The sequence below is a fragment of the Molothrus aeneus genome, chromosome 1, assembly GCF_037042795.1.
Source record: "Molothrus aeneus isolate 106 chromosome 1, BPBGC_Maene_1.0, whole genome shotgun sequence".
Classification (NCBI taxonomy): domain Eukaryota; kingdom Metazoa; phylum Chordata; class Aves; order Passeriformes; family Icteridae; genus Molothrus; species Molothrus aeneus.
The window spans coordinates 26,244,060-26,268,015 of NC_089646.1; the positions used below are offsets into that span (position 1 = coordinate 26,244,060).

Consider the following 23,956-nt stretch of genomic DNA (forward strand, 5'->3'; position numbering starts at 1 on the left):
TGTTTTGTTGAAGTTGTAAATAAGATGAGAAAATAATTTCCATGAAGTGTGACAGATTGTGGGTGCTACACACCCCCATCTTGTTTGTGATCTAAATGACAGCATTTAAGTGAGATATGAGGTGTTCATACATAAGTTAACTTTAGAAAAGCAGAATTTCTGTTTGAATACAACAAGTCTGCGGTGCTTCTCTTTGTTTTTTAAAAGCTTTTGCTTGAATACAAAGATTTGTTGTTACAAACTCAAAATTATTCTTCATTTAATGTGCACTACAGCATATTGCAAGCATCAGTTTCCAGGGTTTGAAGAGGACTACCTTGTAATAATATTCTAGGAACCACTTACGTTGTATTATTTTTGTAAAGCTTTTTCTTTTTTAAATTTGCCTCTAAATAGTCCGTAAATGTAACACTGTCTGACTTCAGTACTGTGCTAGGAGCACCATACAATGTTTGTAATCTAATACTGCAGGTAAAATGGGGTTCACAGATAGTCTGCCCCCTGTATACTGTGTATGTATCCTTTGCAGGTTGTGTCTTGACTCAGTTTACCAGGGGCTGAAAGCATCCATGTAGTGCTTGTCTCAAGGGGGATGCTGTTTCAGTGGTAGAGAATGTCAAAGCATTCTTGAACAAGTACAAAATTACACTTAATTTACACTTAATTACACTTAATTTAGTTTTAAGTGAATAGATATTTTCTGATTTTTATTTTTGATTTCTGAGTAGATCCTCTGTACTATAAGGATTCCCACCTCTCTCTCCTAGCAGTCAGTGGTGGTGTTGATGAAGGTCTTTAGGGGTTGATCTTAGTTTGTGTTTTGTCCTTGCTATCTGGTTGAATATCTGTTTACTAAAAATACAGTCAGGCTTGTGTGTTCTACATTATTTGTTTTGGTTTTTAACAGTTTACTTCTCTGTATTGAGAAAGTCAGTTTGGCTTTTTAGATTCTTGATATCTTTTCAGTTTATTAAGTTGTAGTTGAAAGGATATGAGCTTATAGTGATCCCTGGTACATCCTTCTGCACTACAGGTAAGTATTTAGGCCCCCAAACGGCCTGGTTCTGCTTCATCCTGGTGTTCCCCAAATGGTGGAGCAGTGCTGTATTCAGAAGACACTCTTTAGAAGATAAATTTTCTTGGAATTGCCTTTTTATTGCTGGTGTCATGTGAGGATATGGTTCCAGCTGTACTTGGGATATAGTAAAATATTGTAAGAGCAATTTAAAATGCAAAGTAAATTGTAACAGATTGTGAAAGCCTCTGATTTTAAAAAAGTAAAGAATTATCCCCATTTTTAGTAGTTTAGTAGGAATCTGCAAGCTACTTCAATGTTTTTTAAAAAAACCAACATTTAAACCCAACAGAATGTCTTCCACACAAATTTCAGGGAGATGAATCTGCAAAACCAAGTAATTATTTAGAAGGTGGCTGTGTTAAAATGCAGAGCAAGCAGATGCACACATACAGGCAGCACGTGCATATGGCAGAGGCTCTTCTTTGGGTCAGGAGAGTTAAGTGCTGCCTGGCTCTGAGGGACTGCCTTATCTTTCACATAGTTTTAAGTAGCTGTTTGAACTTTTCACATTTTGATTTCATTCTTTTTTTCATAATGACATTATCTTCTGGTTTCTTCCCCACACCCAAACAGATGGGGGTATTTCATAACAGGCCATGTAATAAGTACACAGAACTCTTAACTTCTCATATAGGGATTTACTTTTTCTTTTCTGGGAACATGAAAAGAAAGTTTTTTTCATGACTGAAAAAAACTTCAAGACTGACTTTTTCCATTTGGTTTTCTAGTCACCCTCACAGCTTGCTGGGCTTTTGGTTGAAATATTACCGGTGGTGTAAAAATAACAGAGAAAAAGCCCCACCAAAACCATGGAAAGTGCAGGGGTGGCAGAAAACACAGGAGAGTTCTGTAGGCCTGTGCACACAGAGATAGAGCAGATGAAGTGTTAGCACTGATGGGTTAGGTGCTGGGCTGTAGGCTCTGTAACACCATGGCAGTGTGGTGGTTGTGAAGGTGCAGCCCATGCTCTGAAGTCTCAGTTCTGAGCTCAATAGTGCCATGGCTGACCTGGCCCTGGGGGCTGCTCCCAGCTCCCCTTGCAGGGCAGGGACCAGCTGAAGGGGTTGGTTTGATGGTGTTCTCCAGAGTGGTGCCCAGCCTCCTCCCTGAGCCAAACAATCTCTGGCATCCCTGTGGGTACTACAAAAGCTTCCAGATTCTAGATGGGAAGCAAGAGTAAGGGAAGCTGTGGGGGAGCAGGGTTTCCATGCATGAGAACAAGTCCCACAGGCATGTGGATCCTATATCCTATTTGTCTTGTGGGCTGGGGTTTTGTCTCCCTAGAAGTGTTAGCAGTGGTCCCCTCCCTTAAAAACCCCGTGGACAAATTGTTATTTTCAGTTTTATTTCTTGTGTACTTACTGTGAAAGAGTCAGCCAATACAAGTAGGAGTTGTCAGGGAAAAAAATCCCAACAGAAACAGATTTATATTTATGTGCCTATAGCACTGAGTTTCATATAGTTCATATCCCAAACTCTTCCTGAATTTTAGATGTTTCCATTGTTCCTGTGACTCTCTTATTCAGGAATTCTGGTGGATAACCTCAATTTTCATTATAGCCTTGTGGCAAATAAGCATAGCGGTTGAGAGTTTGGGCTTTCTGATACTTCTCAGTCTTTGGGGTTTAATTTTAGCTCCTATATTTAAGGACAGTCATCAGACTTACAGGCTTTGAGATATGGCTGGAAAAGGCCTGCTTGTTACTGTGCTGCTCATGTAAGTCGGTGCCAGAAATAATAAATGGTGTATAAAACTCTTATCTAGCCACAGTTAGCAAGAAGGGATTGATTGGTTCTGTGGTCCACTGGTTGAGGAAGACAGGTGGGAGAAGTGAATCCTGGCTTGAGTTTGTTCTACAGTTTTTTTAATGGTGTGGTTTTCTAAACTGTCCACTAAGTGAAATGTAGACATGGATGCCAAAGTACAGTGGGACCAGCCAGGTAAGGCTTTTTGTCAGGCCTCTGATTCCTTCTTCAGTAATGTGCATTGTTCTCATCCTTTGTAAATGCAAGTTTACAAAGCTTTATTTTCTATATTGCTTTTTATTTACTGAGATTATTAGTGCTGCATATCAGATTCTGAAATTTATTCACATAACTCTGACACTGCCTAAAGAGTAAGGCAGTAATTTGTGCCAGAAGTTTTTCTCACCTGGAGAACTCAGTACAGCATATTTTCTTTTTTTTCCCTTGTAGACACCCAGCTGTTGGGCCGAAGAGGGAGCAGAAAAGAGATCCCATCAGCGCTCGGCATCGTGGGGAAGTGCTGATCAGCTGAAAGAGGTGAGAAGTTTTGCACAGCGGAGCTTTTCAAGTTTTGATTGGCCCAAGACATTTTTTAAACTCTATCTGGAGTCCAGGAAACTGCACCCTTTCCCTCTCCTCTTTTGCTTTTGAAACAGCTTTTACCCCCAGTCTAAGAGTTGTTTGAAGAGTGATTGTTACTTTATGCTTGTTGGACTTCCTCCCTGAATACTATGAAGTGTTGATTGTGAAAGAGTGGCCAGAGTGAGCATTGAGGAACCAGCTTCTTTTTCAATGTTAGTTAGCTTTCTGACCTTTAACACTGCTCTCCTGGAAGAGGCAAGTGTCAGGTGGTATGTTCACATATCCTTGCTTAGAAATTTTGTTCAGATTTTAGGTTGGAGATGGAGAGGACACCACTTCCACAAAAAAAGTCTTGATACAGTAATGGTATGAGTACTTGAAATGGTCTTTAATCATAAATATTTTCCTGTAGACTACAATTGCAACTAGAAAGAATCTACAAAAAGTGGATTTGCATGATGAGAAAGTTGATACAGTAAAATGGTCTCCAGCTCAGCTGAAATGACAGTATCTCAGTTTTTGTCCCAGTAACCTCCATGTTGTCCAGAGTTTGAGTAACTAAATCTGTCCAGAACCTAATAAGGGGCTACATTCAGCCTCATGCCTCTGTCAGGAAGAGTGTGTCCTCTCTTGAAGAATTGCACTTTTCTTTTAGAAAAATGAATCTTGCAGCATGTTTCCATGATGGAACTTTTCCCTCATACTCTGGGCTTTTTGCATGCTCTTTCCTGACTCCCTGTTGAATAGGGCCTTTAAAAATGAGAAGGAATGTATAGGTTACCTAAGGAGAAGAAGTTTAAAGGCAGTATATATTCTTCTTCTGGACAGCCATTGATAGAATAATTGTCAGAAGGAGTGGTGCAAGTTTAATTACTCAAATTTTAAAATCACATTTGACAAATAGAGAATAATCTTGCAATCCATTGGTGGCAGTAGACTCATTTGTAAAGGTGAGGTCCCAGGCCAAAGATAGGTTGATCAAAAGAGGGTTTTCTGTTCCCATCTCACAGAATACATCTTATGAAACCTTGATGTATTGGTACATGGGCCTTGAGTTGCTTGAGTTCACCTGCAGCTGTGAGGAGGCATTCACAGTCACAGATTAAGTGACCAGAAATAAGTGCGGAAGGACTTCTGTGTGTGAGAAGTTTTGGCTTAAACCTTACCTAGCAGCACAAAGAAATGATCATACAGACAGGAGTAGCATCTGTTTCTCTAGGATAATGTTTCCTTGCTTTTACTGAGAGACTATCCTTCATACACTGGCAGTTTCCTATCAGTTGGTGCAACAAGCAGCTCTTCTTCACCACGGGCCTGTGGCTGTCAGTGATAGTGAACCCTTCAGCATGTAAGCAAGTCTCTGCCATTTGATAACAGTGATCCATTGTGCTGGGTTGCCACCCTCTTGCTGTACTGACCAGAAGAGAAAGATAAGAAATGTGTGGTCAGTGTGCTTCACAGTTCCTTTCTTTGCTAGAATACCTTAGCAGACAAAATTGGTTCTGTGGAAGAGAGTTGTTTCTAGCCAAGCTTTGCAATGGTTCTTCACCCCAAAACCTACCCTTTCCTTCTTCAGCATACAGTTCTTCCCCTTCCTCTGTTTTCCTTTCTCCAGCTACTCAGGCCAATTTTCATAACTTTCTAGTTCCTTGGGTTCATAACCCATGTCATACTTTGTGCATCATCCAGCCACTATTCATCTACCCTATTTGAGCTCTTACTCTCTTAACTTGCAGCTCCTTGTTAGTTCTGGCTATCCATTGTTTGGCTTCTATTTTATCTCTTTCTTTTTCCTTTCCCTCAGTGTCAGCCTGTGTGGTGGGTGTTAAGTGTTTGTTCAATACCAGCAGTGTCTGTGCACTTGGTTTCTTTGTGCCACGTTAATCTGCAGTTCCTGGAAGGAGAAATTCCCTGGTGTGGTTCTACTCAAACTGTAAAGCCCATGAGAGACAGAATTGTTAACAAGTGTAGCTGCCAGTTCCAGATATCTTTCTTGAACATGTGCAAACTGAATTTTTTGCCAAAGCTTCACCAAATGTAAAGATTCTTCCAGGGGACTAGAGGAGCACATTTGCAGCATAAAGGACCCTCAGGCAAATGTTTGGCTTTTTCATCCAAAACAGTGGAGAACAGAACCATGCAGGTGAAAAGCTTAAAATAATGTGCTTTGGCACATAAAATGGTAAAATCTTTTCCACCCTCCCTTTCATTTTAAATCCCATTCTTAAACAGCCCTAGCACTTCTACTGAAGTCTCTGATGGGAGGGAGATAGAGTAGAATGTTGCATGGTAGACATCTGACAAAGCTATGGGCAGCTGAAAGCAAGAGCATAAGTAATGAAAATGAAAATATTGCCTTCTCCTGGGCAACTGCATTTCTTATGTGTAGTGTAGGTAACATTGTTCTGCTCAGAATTTTGAATTGTTTTTTACAATATTTGACAGTAAACAAGTAGATAGCTGTTGGCAGTTTCCATGACTTGTTCTAGCAATTTGTATTCATGTTTTCTTACTTCAGAAATTATTGTAATGATTTCTGGCATTTTTTTTAAAGATATTGGTAGTGTAAACTAGCTAAACACTTGTGTGATAGTTACTGGTTTTGATAAAATAAGATTGTGCATTTAAGTTCAAAAAATAGTTTTTTCCTTGGTTAATTAGAGTACTATTAAAATTAAATAAATTTCTTTAATGCTGCTAACTCTTTTTTAAAGATTTTAAAACGAAAAGCAAGTGTATAGGTTTAACATCCCAAGCAAGAAAATGAATTCAGAATTGCCACTTTACGAAGAGGATTTCAGTTTGGGTAGTGAAACTTAATTTGCCCTTCATTGAAATAGCTGTGTGTCAGGATTAAGTCTGTCTAGCACTAAAATAGAGCTATATTTGCTTTCTTGTTGTGAGTCTATTAGAAATTTAGAAGTCCTTAGCTCTCAATATAAACTTTCCTTTAATAATTTCATAACAAAATCTACTTTTAAAGAATTTGTTTATTCTGAAGGGCTCCACTACTTGGTTTTAAGAAGTCTTGAGTGTAACTTGTCTAAGATGATGCCACACTGCTTTAACATTGTTTCAGTAGATACATGTCTTGACTGGGATGTAAAGATTGCTGTCAGTCTTTATCCTGGACACTCCTTTTTTTTCCCTTCTGGACCTGAATAATTAGTTTGAAATTCTTGTGACATTGTTCAGGGACAATTTTAGTTATAGCTTACCCTGAACTGGAATTTACCCCGAACTGGGAAAAACCCTTTATTTAAAACTAGTAGTTTTCGCTTTGTATAGGTTTTTAAAGACATATTTCAGACCCTGACTTTTCACTTCCCTTAAGCAGCTCTCTGTGCTGTGTCTGTTACAGACAGCAGCAGCCCCCCATTGGAAGGTCCCTTTTGCTCTAACAGAGTACTTGAAAAGGACTTAGGAATAAAAGAGAATTGAATATGAGAGCTTGCATGTGTAATGTGCTTTCATATAGCAATTGAAAAATTGTATTGAAAGGTTTAGGGATAATTTCTAATGCTTGTTTTGCTCTTTGACCTTCTGGTTAACTCGTTTATTAACAAACATTTAATGAATGAGATGGAGCTCACTCATTAACAAGGAGTTTGTGGCTTGATCAGCAATAGGAAGTTACCATGTTGTGTAGGCTGAGCTGTAGAAATACAGCCTAGTGACTGGTAAATATTAGTGAGCATTTGAGAGGTATGGTGGGATGTGTCAGGTTCCTTCATATTAGTCTGCATCTAGGTCCCTTCAAAAGGGAAAAATTACCAGGATATTTAGATTATCCCAGTGTTGTAAAGAACTGACCTAATTTGGTTATTTCTCAGTTTTGTGCCATTAATTACATTAGACTGCATGCATGTCACAAGTGGCATAGAGAAAATTCATATTTTTCATTGGACAGCTTTGAGCTATAGAAATAACTTAGCGAGCAAAAAATATATTTATAGGAGATTTTCCTGACTCGTTTGTTCAGTAATCCTGGATGGTCATCTTACTTTTGGCTGACAGTAAACCATGAAGAACTTTGTGCCTTGAATGACTTTGTTTAGGTTTCTGATGCACTGCTCTTTGTGTTTTCTCAGTGTTTTTTGTTGGTGGGGGTTTTTTATAAATTACTTTAAAATAGGTGAAGAAAAGAGTCTTTCCACTGCATCAGCAGCATTGCAGACTACAGTCACTTGGAAGAGCAAAGTCTAAAATTTTCTTAATTTTTTTGAAATGTGCACAGATCTGTGCTGTGTTTTCCCTCTCCATACAGTCACATGAGAGTACTTGCCAAATGTGAATTAAAATATATTTTTTGAAATTTACTGCCATATATGTTTACACATTGAAATATAGCAAAACAGTTTTGGATAACAAATGGCATTCAAACGTTGGAAATAGCATTCAAATTGAGTTTACTCCTTGATGAATTCCTTGATTTTTTTTTTTTTTTTGGCTGTGTTTTACTTTCAGCTGTATCCTCTAAGAAAATAGCTGTATTTTCTAAGGAGAATCTTCAAGTTAGGTAGGCAGGGAGAGCATTTGAATTGGTAAACAAAAATAATGCACATGTAATGGATCTAAGGGTGCATATGTGCAAGGCTAAGGCTTAAATATCTCCAACAAGTGGGTGCTTTAGGATACAGATTAGATGTTTTTGTGATGATTTGCATGTGTTCCTTAATATGACTGTGTATACCCCAGTCACATTAATGCTCAGTTGTACTAGACTGCATGCAGTTGGGCGTGTGGGGGAAGTGTTGTCCCAAACCCTTTCTGTTCTCAGCTGCTTGGTAAAAATGGAGGGTTTTGTTACTGCCCTTTGGTTTCCCCAGTGCAGCACATGGTTCCTTTCCTGCCACTTCCTTGTCACCATTTTCTTTGCACAGATCTGGTCTAATGCTGCATCTTCACATGCCTGTTTTCCTGATACCATTCGCTTGGCACCATTTCTTTGCACAGAGACTCCCTAGCTCATATTCACTGCATCAGTTGAGTGCCCAGGAGACAGGATCTGCTGCTTCTTTGAGATAATTGGTAAAACAGGTGCCATCAAGGCATATGTTTCAGACTCTTCTCTTACTCTATGAATTATATTTGTTTTGCAAGAATTAGTGTAGCTCATATTGTAGATGGTTGTGCTTGTTTGGTGCTCTGATGGTGCTTCTCTGCTGCCTGAGAAGAAGGTGTGCATAAACTTGGAGGAAGCTAGTACAGCTGTCTATTTCCTGTTAGTAGCAGTGGCTTTATTTCAGCTTGATAGAAAATAATTGGTAATGAAAAGATGATCTTGTAGAAGAAAAAAGCTATTGCAATTTCAGGATTAGCAAGTGGTAGAATCACTGTGGACTCCCCTTGGTGAAGAGGTGGAGCATCATTCAGTTCAGCACATTTGGTGTACTCACACTACCAGCTTGCTGGTTGTCTGTGCCAGCAAGCCTCTGTCTCCCAGGTCTGCAGGATAAATAGGAAATGGCAGATTCCTTTTTACAAGCCCATTGCTACTTTCTCATTTTCTGGTCAAGAAGTAACTACAACATCATGGACAGCTAGGGTCCTGCAAGTTCAGGGCTAAGGATATATGATCTAAGAAGGCACATCTGTTTCTTCACTGCATTGCTTGTTTGGCTTAAGAGATTGTATCAGCTCCAGATACACAGTCAAATCAACAATTTTCCATCTTCTGTTTCTCCTCAGTGACCCAAGCACTCTTTCCTTAGTTAGTGTCAAGAACCTACTGACTGCCACAATACACATAGTCTTGAGGTGGCTGAGAGAACCCTAAATTCCAGGGATCCATTGATTCCTTTCACAGTATCAGAGCTTCAAGGTTTTTGGCTAGCCTAGAGACATACCAGCCTATCAACACTCTCCCATTTAGAGTTTTCACTATGCAAATTTTGCAGTGAGAGGCTATGTTGTCAAAGATTTGCAAACTTATTTGTGACAGAAATCAGTCAGTCAGATCTCTGAGGTGGTATTGTGTAGATATTTTCTTTTCATAGTATGCTTTTGAGGAAAGCTCAGAAACTGTATTTCATCTAAATTAAACAAAATAGTGTATTTACTTTTTGACTTAGGAAGAAGTGCACAGAGTCAAGGAGAGGCAGTAAAAATGAAAGATTTATATGCAGCACTCTCCTTGCTTTCTGATTATTCTTATAGCTAGTCATCTCTGTCCACAGCTGTCTTCTGATCCAGGCATCATTTTTCTCCTCTGTTTTAAAGGGGAAGATGAAGATTATTTCCCAGTTCTCCCTATTCTTCAGTATTCCAGTGTAAGACATAAATATTTGTAATGTGTCTATATTTACCAGAGTAGTTACCTGCATGTTTTTTCATCTAGGGAGTTAGATTTCCTAACTCCTACAAGGAGAAGGGGATATTTCTAGACAAATGCATTTATTTTTTTTAGACATGAAATACCTCTTCAGACTGCAAAGTTTCTTGCAATATAGTGCTTGAGTTGTACCTTTGATCAAGAGTTTAGTGTCCCAGTTCTCTAACTGTAGCTCATCTGTGTAAGTAATGCAGTTGTATTAGGGCTCTGTTTTTCTGGATATATTCAACGCACAGACCCTTTTGGAACTCTTGAACTGTTTGTGTGTTGTTTAAAGATCAAAGTATTCAGCCATTTCTGAGTAGCAGTTCTCTAAATATGGGTAATGAGCTGTGGCAAAACTTGATGTGAAGCCTTAAAGATAGATTTTTCTTCTGTGAGTGCTACCAGAAACAGCACAAAGAAGAGTTCACAGCCTGCAGCAGAGCTCCATCCAAACCTCTTCACCAAACACTGTCATCTCTGACACTGTGAGGAGTGATGTGAAGTTGATTCTCTGACATGGAGTTGCTTTGCAAGAGTACCAGTGATATATTTAACTACATGGAAATAACCATAGAGTGCATGTACTTGTGAGTTGTCACTCAGAAAGAGAGGTTAGTTTCCAGCTGATGTATGAATTCCATGTGCATTCATTCTCCTTACTTGCCCTTCAGGCTTTTAAAAATTGTATCTCTAGTTGAGCTAAAAATGAAATGGGGCCATGCATGGCCTTGTATTCCAGTGTGCTGAGCATGAGGAACAGTAGGATTTGAGCCTAAGGGAGCAAATTATCCAGTTTTGAGGAAGTGTCTGTACCTGTTGTGTGAATTTGCACACAGTCTAAACTTCTGAAACAATGTTTATAGAGGTAAGTGCTCTCTTTCATGTAGAAGTTTCCCAGGAGGAATAAATAAGTAGAGGAATCCCAAAATTAAATTCTTTGGTTTCTTGTTAAGGAGCAGGTCAAATGGATAATGGCTTTAGTTACATTTGACATTTAAAATGTAACTTTTGATTATACATCTTTGCATCAGACAGCAGGAAAGATAATTCTGTCTGCCTGAAGGAATCTGTGGTAATACTGCCTGTAGGGAAGTGCTATTAAATGTATTAAATAAGTACTCCAAGATGAACAGTGCATTTTGAGTACCAGTTGTTTGTGAAGGTTCTTTACTTTTATGATGAATTATCACGAAAAAACTTTGTTTTGGTTTAAGATCAAACAAATTAAACTGTAGGCTTTAAAGTCCCCAGTTTAAACCAGTTTCAGATTAGAAGATGCTACAAATTGTCATTTTGACTGCTTTTATTTGCATCAGATATTACAGTGCTTGTGTGTAAATGAGGAAATTCAATAAATAAACTAAGCCTGTTGTCATATTCAGGTTGGTGAATGGGGCAAATACTTTGGAGTAAGCATCTGATAAGCAGAAAGAAGCTTTAATGCTCATACTTCAAGGAAAGGCAATCCTATATGCCTGTAAAATCCTCCAAAGAGGATTAAAATGTCCATGATTCACTTCATATGTGAAGATGAGCAGGTACCCATTTGATAACTCATTCTCACACCAGTGAACTTCTCTCCAGCAGATTGCCAAGCTGAGGCAGCAGCTGCAGCGCAGCAAGCAGAGCAGCCGGCACAGCAAAGAGAAGGAACGTCAGTCACCTCTCCATGGCAACCACATAGCAATCAGTCAGACTCAGGTAAGTGGGCAGCTCCTTGCATCAACAGCCTCCCACCTTAGCAGGCTTGGCTGAATAGCCTGCTGAGCCTTCCCATCTGTCCTGTGTTTGTTCTCTGGTGTGGTACAGCAAATGCTTACAGTGTGATACTGCTGTGCCTTCACTGGAGTTTATCTGATGGTCGTCATATAATAGAAGAAGGGTTGCACCAGGATAGCAACTGAAATATATTATGGTGCTGTAAAAGTTATGGGCATGGCCAGATAAGGCTGTGCTTCCAGGGATGCATACTTGCTTCCAAGACTAATTTTTTTTGTGGTAAACTTTCAAAGCTCCTCTGGAAGGTATTTGCTTATCAATTTTGCAACCTAATTCCATCTGGGCTAGTAAAAAAAAAAAAAAGAAAATAAAGAAAAAGCAAGTACCAAAGCAGGGTGCAGTGGAGGATACCCAAAGCAGTCATGATCTAGTTACTACAACCTGTCAGCAAAATTGAAACCCAATTACAGTTCTAAATCTCAGGTGAGGTTCAGCCAATATCTTTATAAATCTTAAGGCACTTGTAGAAAGCATTTAACCCTGGCTTATTTGAGAGTGCAGACATTTGAGTCCTGATTAAATTTCACCTGTAGTAGATCCTTAACTTGGACTCCCTGTTACTAACAGGCCACTCTTTGAACATCTGAAATGTTGGTTCTATCGTGGTATTTCCTGAGTACCTTTTTAACTACCTGGTGTTCTATAGCAGCTAGTTACAGCAGCTGGTTGAGCTGTGATGGCTGATTCCTTACATTCCTTCTATGGGGATAAAAATCTTGTGGTCAGATCCTAATGCAGGAAGACAATAGGAAACTGATGCTCTTCCTGAACCTGTTACCCTTATAGCAAAGGATCCTACTACATTTGACATATAAAAGGGTTTTGCTTTACATCTCAAAGTAAGCTGTTGCAAGTACCTGTGCCATTATAGTCACACAGCAGACAGCCTTTGACACAGATTGAAACCCACCTAGGACATATGCTGTGGAGAAACATTGTTTAGTACTTGGAGCTCACTTTGTCATTGCTCACGTGACATTTTGGTTTCTCAGGAAGATGTTATCTGATAAAACCATTCTGCAGGCTGTGTGTTCTGGCAGTCAGAGAATGCTTGCAGGCAAATGACTTGCACCTTGGGAGCTGCACATTGTTCAAGATGCACTTGCTAAGAACTCAAAAAATGTTTACATTTTGTCTTAAGCATCCTGTGATTCTGTGAGGAGGAGGAGGAGGAGAACAATTTGATTGACACATGAGACTGTTCATGGCTGTCTGTGTAGCTGCTGCCAAGGTGAAGCTTTTAAGGTTGAGTGTGCAAGACTCAGTGCACTCTCAGGAATGTTTCCTGTTGGTAACAGAGCTCCACTCAACAGCCTTTTCTGAAAATCATATTTGTACTCACTTAGATGCTTGTTTCTTAAACTCAAGATGATTTCTCTTAAGACCTTTAACATAAAGTTCTGAAAAGGTATTAGCTAATGAAATTAAAGGTTCTGAATGAATGTTTTATTTTGCATTCACTAAAACCAACCAAAAGAGAGTAAAAGTGCATTAGGTGAATATTTTGGTTGAGTCATTAAGCTTTAGGAATGTTATGAAAGGCCTTTTGGATCCCAGTTAGCATCAGGGCCCCATGCACTCCCCATCCTCCTGCAGTGTAAACCTTAGTCTGTGCCCCTGGAAAGTAAATACACCTGTCCACTAACTACCAAGTGAAGTCATAGAGTGTTTTGGTTATACAACTCTTCTTTGACTTAAGGAGAGATGGTTTTATTGGCTTTGGATTTATACAGGCATTTGTTTTTATTTAAATTCACCAAGTAAAGATGATCATCTAAATTAATACACACCTTCTTACTTAAGCTTTTAGTTTTGGTTTCAGATTTCTGCCTTTATTCTGTTTTCCATCTTTAAATCATGTTGCTGTCTGCCTTCTAGGCTTGTATTTCCAGATCTGTCCCTATGCCACTGTCAAGCATTTCAGTGCCAAAATCAACTGCTTCACGTGTGCCGTGTAATGTAGAAGGAATAAGCCCTGAACTGGAAAAAGTATTCATTAAGGAGAACAGTGGAAAAGAAGAGGTATCCAAGGTAAGCATATAGTAACATGTTTATGGTTGTTATCTCTTTGTAATCTATAAACACAGGGAAAACCTTCCTCTTGAGGAACCTTCATTGTGGCTGAAATTACAAATAATTTTCTTCAAAGAACTGTTTGTTTGAAAACTTTGTTTCAGTGTTTTAGCATGGTGGGTTTTTGTTTTTGAGTTTTCTTTTTTATTTTTAAAGGGCTTCTGGCCAAACCTACTTTGTTAAGAATGCCCTTTCTGTAGAGAACGTGCAAGTTTTTGTGAGAGATAGAAGGGTTAGAACATTCAGACACTTCAGGCTGCAGTAATAAGTAATTAGAGATCAGGAGATTGTTATATTTGCTTCATTTTGCACTCTTTTTCTTGAGCAAGATGTAAGTTTCCAGTACAACGCTCTCCTTTTTGGTTTTAATGCTTTTTTTCCATGGACTAAATGTGGACCATTTTACTGCCATGAAGCCTCTGTGGTCTGTCATGGGAGATGTCTGTATGGGAAATACTGACAAATGGGGCAGCTTTGCTTTGGAGCATTGGACTTTTCATTGAGGAATTTGATGACACTGAAAATGTGGAATACTTGGTTTACAGCCACTGTTTCCTGAACAGCCAGTGAAAATTTTCTGCTGTGGAATAAAGTACTCCACGTTTTTTTTCCTAATCTCCAAGTTGTAGGTGCTTTTCTCATGAATGGTCATATAATAACAATTCAGTATACAAGTCAAGCTATAAAACTTCCATCAGAGGTTTAAGATTCTGAAACCTTATATTTGCAGTTCTTCGTATCAGTAGTAAACTTACATTTTTTGGAATAGTCTTGGCTTCTCCAGACCCCTAGTTGTGTGGACAAAGCAGTCTTATGAATGTAGTAATAGTTCTATGCTAAGTTTTCTTTCCTAAGTCTGTCTTATCCCTTTAGAAGAGGTGTGAATTGTGCCAGGGGAATAAGGAAAAAAAACCAAACATGCAGCCTGAATGCCCAGCTCAACAAGCCTTGTTGCAGCATCTCCAAGGAGTACAAAAAAGTGTGTATTGCAGTGCCACCATTGATGTTGCTATGGGTGGGGTTGTAATCTCCTGTAGTTGGAGGATATTTCATTTATCTATCAGACAAATCATCCTTGTAAATGTTGTCCTTGGGTTTTAACAGCTTATTGCTTGGGATGCAGAGCTCTCCTGTGTACTGACTCTGATCCAGCAAACCAGTTAAGCACATACTTAAGTGCATTCTTGGATTTGGGCCAGAGGTGCTCGGAGTTTACGCAACCAAGGCAATCGTGAACCCTTCCTCCAAACATTCAGCTGGCAAGAGCTTCAGACACAAAAGAAAGTCATAAATCAGACATTGCCCTTGAAGTCAAGTCCATCTTTGTGGGCAGAGGGTTGTTTGCTGCTATGTAACTGTTAATTTCTGTGAACTCTGGTCTTATGGGACCTAGAGTGGGACTCCTAGCACTGTCTGTGAGATTACAAGATCTCAGTTTGCTTATGGAAGATCATAACAAGATCATAATTTACTTAAATCTTACTGCCAGTGAACTTTCTCCTAATACTACAATTTAGCCTGGGGGACTGTGGGCGGGTGGAGGGTTAAAGGTTAGGAACCACTGAACAAAGGATAAACCATAGTAAACCAAACTCTAGTGATCCTGTTCATTTTTCTTTCAGTTTTCTGCCATTCTTTCTCACTGTAACATTTTGTATTTTTAGAAACTCTTTTAAAAGCACAGTCAGAGATAGTTTGTTGCTTTGGAATATGTCTTCTGTCTTAACTCACACTGATTTAGTTCTGTTACTTCTCTGAAACATTTAAAAAAAAATTTGTTTTAGCATCTTAATGATGGTTAAAATTGTAGTTATAAAAGCAAAAATAGCCAAACCACTCTTGTATTGTTCAGTTATTTTTGTATTTCATAAAGATAGTTGAGGATTAGTAATGTCTTTGTGTCATTGCAGTCAATAGGATTTTTAAAAGGTAAACTTTAGAGAGATTGCATAGTGGTCAAAATACTCAAAAAATTTCATTCTTTGCAGTTTAGCAATAACTGTATTTTTTTACATAATTCATCTTGCTTAGTTAACTGAAGGTATTCCCTTTTTGCTCTCATAAAATGAATTTGTCCTTTTTGAGCCACTTCTTAATCACCTCTTTCTCCTCAAATTTATTAGTAAACTTCTAATTAATGTTCTAATGCATTTATTCAAAATTCTTGGATATGTTTTCCTTCCTTCTTTTTATAACTTGCTGATTAACTCTGACAAGGTGTGATGGTGTGTCTCTGTTCTCACCATAACTTGTAAGATGGGATCAGTTTTTTGTGAAGTTCTCGCAGGCTTTTGTTCTTTGTCCCATTCTAATTCCACAACACCATCATTGGATGATGGGCTTTTTGTAGGAATTAGGGGACAAGAGGTGTTCCCTCTTCTGGAATACAGCAGTGGAAATTATGAAAAGTGGCCTGTAGCAGAACACAGACATATTCATAGGCCTCCTGTTAGGAGAAGCATTCTACTGGAACTATCAAGTATACAGAAGTAATTAGAAATAAATAAATTTTGATGGATTATCAGACAGTGTAAGTAAACTGATTACTGTATCCCTTGTTTGATTTCCAGTGCTTCTGGAAGGAGATGGCAAGGTGGTTTTATGTACCTATCTGGAAACTTAATCCTTTAATGAAATGACTTCTTTTGTTTTGCACAGATGCAGAAGATCCTTACTTAACTCCTCATAGCCTTCATCTGAAAATCATTTTTTTTCCTAAGTGTTCCTTCCTAGGGTACATTATGGTTTTTGCACTTGCACCTTATAAAGTACATTGATGGCTTCACTGATGCCAGCAGGAAGAAGCACTTTCCTATGTTGGCCTTTGTGTTCCAGTCTAGAGGAAAGTTTTTCAATCAATAGCATTGAATGCTTTGCTCTGAAGTTGCCTCCCAAACAGATGTACAGCTTGTGAGGAGACTCCCCTTGGTAATGCTGTTACAGACTGGTGGCATTCTTGATTCTTCTAAGTGTTGTTGAGGTTTTTTCCAGCAAAAAGATTGATACTGGAAACAAATTGGTGAATGTTAACAGTGTATTGAGAAATGCATACTTGTTGTCAAATGCAGCTTTTTCCTGCCTTTGCTGGGAGATGAGAGCAGTGTGTAACTGTGTCCAAGAACACACATCCAATAGGGATGGACAAGTGTCCTGTCAGAGGGCATTTGGCATAAGGTTAATACATGACTGGACTACTTGGAAAAAAAACCCTCAAGAAATAGCACATAGAATGCAGTAATTTCTAGTTGTTTTCCATGCATTGGGCATTATGGGAAGTAATAGCAGCTGTACCAAATTAGTTACCCTCTTTCTTATCTTGTAAGGTTGTGAGAACTTCAGTTTTAGAATAGTTCAGGCATGACTCATAGAAAGTAACTTCAAAAGTGGTTTTTTCCATTGATCAGGTTTGATACATAAAGTTTTTAACAAGCTAAATACTTCTAGTTGATATTTTCATGGTGATTTTTCTACTTGTCAGCAATGAAGGAAAGATAAATACAAGAACACAGCAATCTGAGATATTAACTGGCATTTTTTATGCCTAATAAATGTTACTGCACTTGTAAAGAATGATAAATATTTAGCTTTTTCTGCTTGTGTGTATATTTAGATACGTGTTTAAAAATATGGATTATTTTTGTACCTCAGGCTTTAGTTCAGGGGAGATTGAAATATGTGATGTGGGATATACTTCCTAACTGCCTGAGACTACATTGTTCCTCCAGGTGTGGGAGAACATCTGTGTTATCCTGAAGTCTTTAATTATGTGATCATTTGCTGGTTTTTTCCCCTCCCTGGAATCCTTGTTTTACCTGTTACATAGACCATAGTGTATGCCCTTAATGAGCAGCTCTTTGGTGTTTTTCCCTTCTCGTCCCTAGATTTGTGTCCTCATGCTTACTGTTACACCTTGCTTTGAAGTCAGAAATATGAATTTTTGCCTGAGATTTTGCTTCTTTATAATAGGAGCATGTCTGAAATATTGTTCACTTTACATCACAGTTATGTGAGAAAAAAGATGATGTTTACACTTCATGGATGGGGAAACACAAATCCATCAGGGTTCTATAGTGTGGTTGTTCAGGTAACTCAGGATGTTACATTCCATTTTAGGAGTTCAAAAGCAGCTCCTGTAGTCTCCTTCTGCATCTGTTAATGCAGAGGACTTGCAAATCAGACCTGTATAAACTGGGCATCCAGAAGAGATACTATAGAAGGCAGAGGTTGGTTCAGTTGATTCCCTGACATCTCACAGAATTTTTGTGGCAGAGAGAGAGATAAAAATGCTGTTTTGTATTGCAGGTTTCTTGATGGGTTTTTTGGGGGGGTTTTTTTAGTGGTGGGGTTTTTTTTTTTTTGTGTGGTCTTTTTTTCTTTGTTGGTTTGGTTATAATAATTATGAGACTACTTTCTTTCTCCAGCTTCAGTTTTGTTTTCTCTCTTCCGTCTTTGTAACAAATGCTACAGAGCTGCAGGTCTGTGCATTGAATGAGTCAGGGCCTGTTGGGGTGATGGGAATGGAGAACACCAAGTCATGTTGTGACACATATGCAATGGGAACTGAGCTGTTGGAGCAGACCACACAGCTGTGCCCAAACCTTACAGCATTTGATGGAGCAACTGTAGTGTTCCCTTTAGTGTGTTTCTTTGCTCTTACTTGAAATATGAAGTGGTATTAACTGGAAGACTCATAAGAAGAAAATTATCTTCCTGCTCTGCTCTTTCTGCCTCTTTGTGTAATATATGGTGGTTTTCGGGATAGACTGCTGCTGAAAAAGGGAGAATGTGATACTCAGCCAATAGGTCTCATGTCCTCGTTGCTAGCAAAAGTGTTGGGTTGAATTTTAGGCTCTGGAACAAGCTGTTACAGCTTTGGAATATATGCAGAAGAGAGGCAATAAAATAAAAATGTTCACTTGAAGTGAGAAGGAAAAAGACATCAATTTTTTTGTAGCTAGAACATTTAAGCTCTTCTTTATGGTTTGGACACAGTTGTCACTGAAGCGAGAATAAAAAGTTTTTAAATCTTGCAGACATTTTTTTCCCCATTGCTTCTAAGCAAGATTGTAATTCCCACTTGGTTTTTACATTTAAAGCAGCACTGTCTTTATTAAAAACTAATTATCCATTGGGAAGGACAAATAAGTAGAGCATGCCAGTCTACTGCTGTGAACATGTCTATGCAGTATGTCGCAGAATGGGATGCAGCATCACTCTGGCCAGTGCCAGCTAGGCTGATACAGGCAGGTAGAGCTTATTGGCTTTGGCTCAAGACAAAGCTTGTGAGCCTTGTTACAAGCCTGCATGTGTGCATCATCTGTAAAAGGATGGAATGTAGGGCTGTGCTGGAGAATTGCAACTTACTAGCAAAACTTGGGATGGTTTCCTTTTATAATTGTAATTCGGTTGGTTGTTATGGCAATAAGTATGCCATTGTATTTGACATTTTCTACTTTCCCTTTTATCAAAATGTGATCTCTGTTGGGGTACTTGTTTTTGTATTATAATAGCAGTGACCTTTATTGAAAATTGTAGTGCTACATATAATTAAGGAGGTTTGCTTTTTTAACTACTATAAAAACCATAAAAACACACCACTGGCATGTGTTGAATTGTGGATGTTAACTTTGCATTGGAGTGTGTGCACGTTGCCCCAGTACTCCATGTATGTTGTATCCATAGTACACTGCATTATTTTCTTACATGAGATCTCCTTTTTCTTTCTAAAATGCCATGTTTGTTCTTCTAAGGCCTTTGCTGATGGGTGCTGCAGGCTGGCATTGCTCGTGAGTTTGATCTTTTCTGGGTAACTGCTTGTTTCTCTTGCAGCCTTTGGACATCCCTGACGGCCGGCGGGCGCCGTTGCCCGCTCACTACCGCAGCAGCAGCACGCGGAGCATTGACACGCAGACTCCCTCTGTGCAGGAGCGCAGCAGCAGCTGCAGCAGCCACTCACCCTGTGTCTCTCCCTTTTGCCCTCCTGAATCTCAGGATGGCAGTCCCTGTTCAACAGAAGATTTGCTCTATGACCGTGATAAAGGTGAGAGTAGAATGGCCTGCCTTTACCTATGGGAGGCATGTGATGTCATGCTTTTACAACTACCTTCATTTTACTCATTACATCAGTTTTTGTTTTTGTTTGATGGTTGTGGAGGGATTGAGAATTTATCTGAAAATTGGTTTTGTTTGTTTACATATCTTTTTCCCTCTTGTTTGTGAAACTTCACAAACATCTTCCATAAATACGTCAGAGGAGCACAGCAAACAGTTACCTATTTATGAAGATTCTAATGTGAAGAATTCAGACTGTAACGTGTTTACCTTTAAGAAAGGTTTCAGGAAGGTTTGTGGTAGACTGTCTATTTATTGTAGGTGAGTTGCTTGCTGTTGAAAATGGAGATGAAGTTTTTGATTGCTTTTAAAAGAACTCTGCTTCTGAACTCTTACATTCCTACTAGGAGCTGTTTGGTGAGGAGCTCAGATACCTGTTTGAACAACCTGGTGGAGGGTAATTACTTCTCTGTGTATGCTGCATAACAGCTCAAAAATTCTGAATAATTTATGCATTTATCAATATCCTGCATATTTTTCAAAGTCTGTAAAATGTTGTTTGGTTTTATAGTGGGAGTACAACTGGAGTTTCAGGAATTAAGAGTTACTGACAGACTATGGAGTGTGAGTATATGGGCACCAGTGTAAAAAGGACTGTGGTTTTTTTGACAAGTGTTTACTAATAAAAGTACCCTTGTGCTTCTGGTCAGCTAGCTGAAACATGGACTCAGTATGGAGGATGTAGGATTTGGGTAAATCATGCAAGCTAAGAGGAGTAAGTTTCACAGAGGAAATGAAAACTTCTAAGATTTAGCATATATTTATTTACCAATGAGCTAAAGATAGCAGAGTTTTGAGGTTGTAAGTAAGGTTAAGTGCTTTTTTTGTAAGTACTGTCTGTTTATTAAGAGTTAAAGTATTTTGGGACTGGGCTTGGGGAAGTCAACAGGAGAAACACTTTTCTTGATTTCTGAAAAGTATTTTTTTCCATACCTTGGATTTAAAAGGAAATAGTGGAAAACAAATCCATCTGCCCAAATCCTGAACTGGGGATGGGTGTGTGCAAGTTAACCACATTAAAGTCTTACCTCAAAATGAGAGTTGGCCATGCTCCAAAAATAACAGTGTTATTAGCTTGCCCCCACCATACTCCTCTTTCCTATACTATGCATGTGAATTTTAATATGTTGTCGAGGCTGAATCACTTTAGAAACATCTACTAAAGTATTAGCACACAAAAAGCATCTTGACAGGTAAATTGGTTCATATATGTCCTGATAACAAGTATAGGTTAAAAAGCAAGGGAAATAATAATTCCTTTTGCAGTCAGTACTCTGTTATCACAGTAATGGGAATTTTCACTGGTACATTATTGGCAGTAGTGAGTGAAGACAGTTTGAAATAGTGCATCTAGCCTTTTTAATGCTTTTCAAGGCTTTTTATCTCTTGCCTTGGATTTTTTGAACAGCTGACTGAGTGAAATTTATGAATAGATACTTATTTGTGGATTTTGGTTTTAAGACTGGCTTTAATGCTAGGCTTGCATCAAAAGTCTTCTCCGGGAGAAGTGTGTAGGTGATGATGATAAACAGCCAGTTTTTTAAGTCTTCATAGTGGCATTTTCAACTTGGTTTAAGTAAGGTACATAATACTGTGTGTAGGAAAGATAAAACCTTGAACTTCTCATCAGAACTTAAGTTTTTAAGGGCAAGGTAAAAACTAGGAAAACATGTAGCAGTTTTCCAAGAGAAAGTAATTTCTTCAGAGGTTGCAATAGTATAGTCAAAAAGGTGCTTTTTGCTCTCATATCATCCAGATACTACAGGCCAGTTGTTCTGAATTAGAATATTGCTTCAAAATCATTGAATTATGGATAAATGAGGGATATGGCTGGAAATTACAACAGCATAGCAAGTTTGAGGGACAGTTTATTGCATTTGTTGTGGCTGTTAACTACTCTTTACAATAAAAACTTGGGAAGGTTTTCACACCTTCATTTTAAAAGCTTTTGTGAGCTAGAATAAAACTATCACCTAGTTTTTGTGAGGCCTGTTAAGTTTGGAAATATGCATTGTGTAACCAAATGTAGATGTTTTGGTGACCTTTTCTTGTTACTTTTCTAAAGGCTTAGTTTTCCTCTTGATGAAAATAACTTGTATCTACCATTAAAAAGTGGAGTTACTGGTGTTACTAATGGTTGTGGGGCATGTTGCTGAATAGGAAAGGAAGGTTAGTTTGACTAAGAGACTAAGCAGTGAGAGGAGCCAATGTTCTGTACAGACACAGCACTGCTTTACATTCCCAAAGCATCTTTTACTTTTTGTGCAAAGCTGTGCTTTGGCCTGAGGCCCTCCCAGCTGCCCTTTGGACTCTATCAACTGGTGGGTTTACCTTTCTGCAAGAAGCTGTGAAATAAATGAATGTTTCAAAAGCAAATGAAAGCAAATTTTCAGAAGAGGCTCACAGTATTACTCTGGACAGAGCAGTGATACTACACAATGTTGATTAGAGCAGACAAGGAAGGGTTGGGAAAGAATGTGTTTTCATGGCACCTGGATTTTGTATTAAAGCTGCTGGTTTCACTAGATCTGTTCTGTGATACTCTGGTCCATGAAACTGTAATTCAGAGCCCTACATAGCATCCTCAGCAGCTGTGACAGAAGTGAAATTCAAAGGCATCCGAAGGTATAAGCAGATGAAATCTGGAGGGGTTTCTTTGTACAAATATAAAGTGTATACCCTGTTTTTCAGGGATTTTGATTTAGGCAGCATTTAGTAGTCCCACTGTTGCTAGCAGGCTCTTCCAGGTAACATGTTCGTGAAGATGCTTGTTAAATTCTGGGCATCTGATTCATAGCTCTTTAAAGGAAAGTTGTTATTGGAGTCTTTGGATAGACTTATTAGTCATTTTTGAACCTATCAAAAGTAATCCCAAGGCTCGCTGGCAGTTTCTTGTTAAAAAAAGCACTCAAAAAACTGCTCTACAGATTGTTTTTTAGTTGCCCTCTTTTATTGTTCTAATATGTGCAAGATAGGATTTCCTGTATTAAAGTTAAAATAGTATCGATATTGCTTTAATTGCAGTCTTAAAATGTTTTCTAGATATCAGACTATATGTCTTTTAAATATGTGTCCAGAAACTCCATGTGATTAGCCTCCATATTGTCTGCTGTGCGTTTGTGGCAGGGAAACTCCCTTTAAAGATTCCAGGATCAGTCAGTGTCGATGGGGTGGGGTGGGATGGGATGGAATGGAGCGGGATGGAATGCAATGGGATGCAATGGAGCGGGATGGGATGGGATGGGATGGGTGGGCTGGGTCACGCCGGCAGGGCGCCCCCTGCTGGAGGGAGCCGGGGGCTCGGCCTTGCGGCCTCGGGGAGCAGCGAGCGCGCCCATCGAACCCGGGACAGCGCACATGGATGTGCCGTGTCGGCAGGGGTTAATGATGGGACAGTTCAGCGCTGCAGAGCCCACAGGATACTCAAGTGGAGTCTGGCTTAAGCTGTGAATTCCACCTCTTGCCTCTTAACTGGTGGCCTGTGTTCCCAGTCCCTTCTGCTCTCGCCCAAGGCCCGGCTTCTACGTGTGAGTCTCCTTACAGCCGCACGTGTTCTCCAACAGCGCGTGCCCTGTGCTTGGGCAAAATGAAAATCCAACAACTTCACAAGCTTTCAAAGCAGGGAGGGTAAAGAGAAATACTTGTTTAGCAGCTGTCTCACGTAGAAAGTTTCAGCCAGGCAGGGCTAACTAAACCAAAAACTTGATTGAAAGCTGAACTGGCTAGTAGACAAGACTCTTAAATCTTCCAAGAACTGACTTAGCTTTGAATTCTGTTTGATTCTTCCCTTGCATGTACTGCCATGGTTTTCCACTATTCAGTGGAATGAACAGTAGTACATTTTATGTCTCTAATTTTTTAAATAGAAACTTGGATGTTCAATTTTAAATATTAGCAGGAAGAAACAAACTGTCTGGGTTGTGTTAATGATTTCTGTGTTTGGAATGAGTGGTGTGGGCCAACAGTGGAAAGATGCCAACAGGACCATCATGCTCCCAACTTGGCAAATATCTGTATCGTCTCTAAGCATTTTCTGCCTTCGTAGTTAACACCAAAAATTCTGTAAATAGAAGTTCTGTATTCACTCTACAGCAGGAAAGAGCTGAATAATCAATATGCTACTGAGGTTCACTTCAACATTATTTTTTATCTCATATCTTTCATAATAAATCTTCAAAGGGAAGTGTGACATTTGAGTTGATTTGTTTCTTCTTGTAAGAGGAAGCAGAAATGTTTCAAAACATCCAATGATTAGCCTTAGTATTTGA

General features: G+C 39.0%; 1 protein-coding gene across 5 annotated transcripts in view; it reads left to right on the forward strand.

Annotated features, from left to right (window-relative positions):
- Nucleotides 1-23,956, forward strand: part of GLCCI1 (glucocorticoid induced 1) — a 54,354-nt gene that overhangs the window by 24,740 nt on the left and 5,658 nt on the right. For 3 of the 5 annotated variants that reach the window (XM_066553740.1, XM_066553769.1, XM_066553758.1), the window contains exons 3-6: nucleotides 3,275-3,361; nucleotides 11,310-11,426; nucleotides 13,383-13,535; nucleotides 19,407-19,617. In XM_066553740.1, the coding sequence (XP_066409837.1) occupies nucleotides 3,275-3,361; nucleotides 11,310-11,426; nucleotides 13,383-13,535; nucleotides 19,407-19,617 (568 nt within the window). The remainder of the gene's footprint in view (nucleotides 1-3,274; nucleotides 3,362-11,309; nucleotides 11,427-13,382; nucleotides 13,536-19,406; nucleotides 19,618-23,956) is intronic. The other 2 variants (XM_066553748.1, XM_066553780.1) reach the window with 1 other exon arrangement.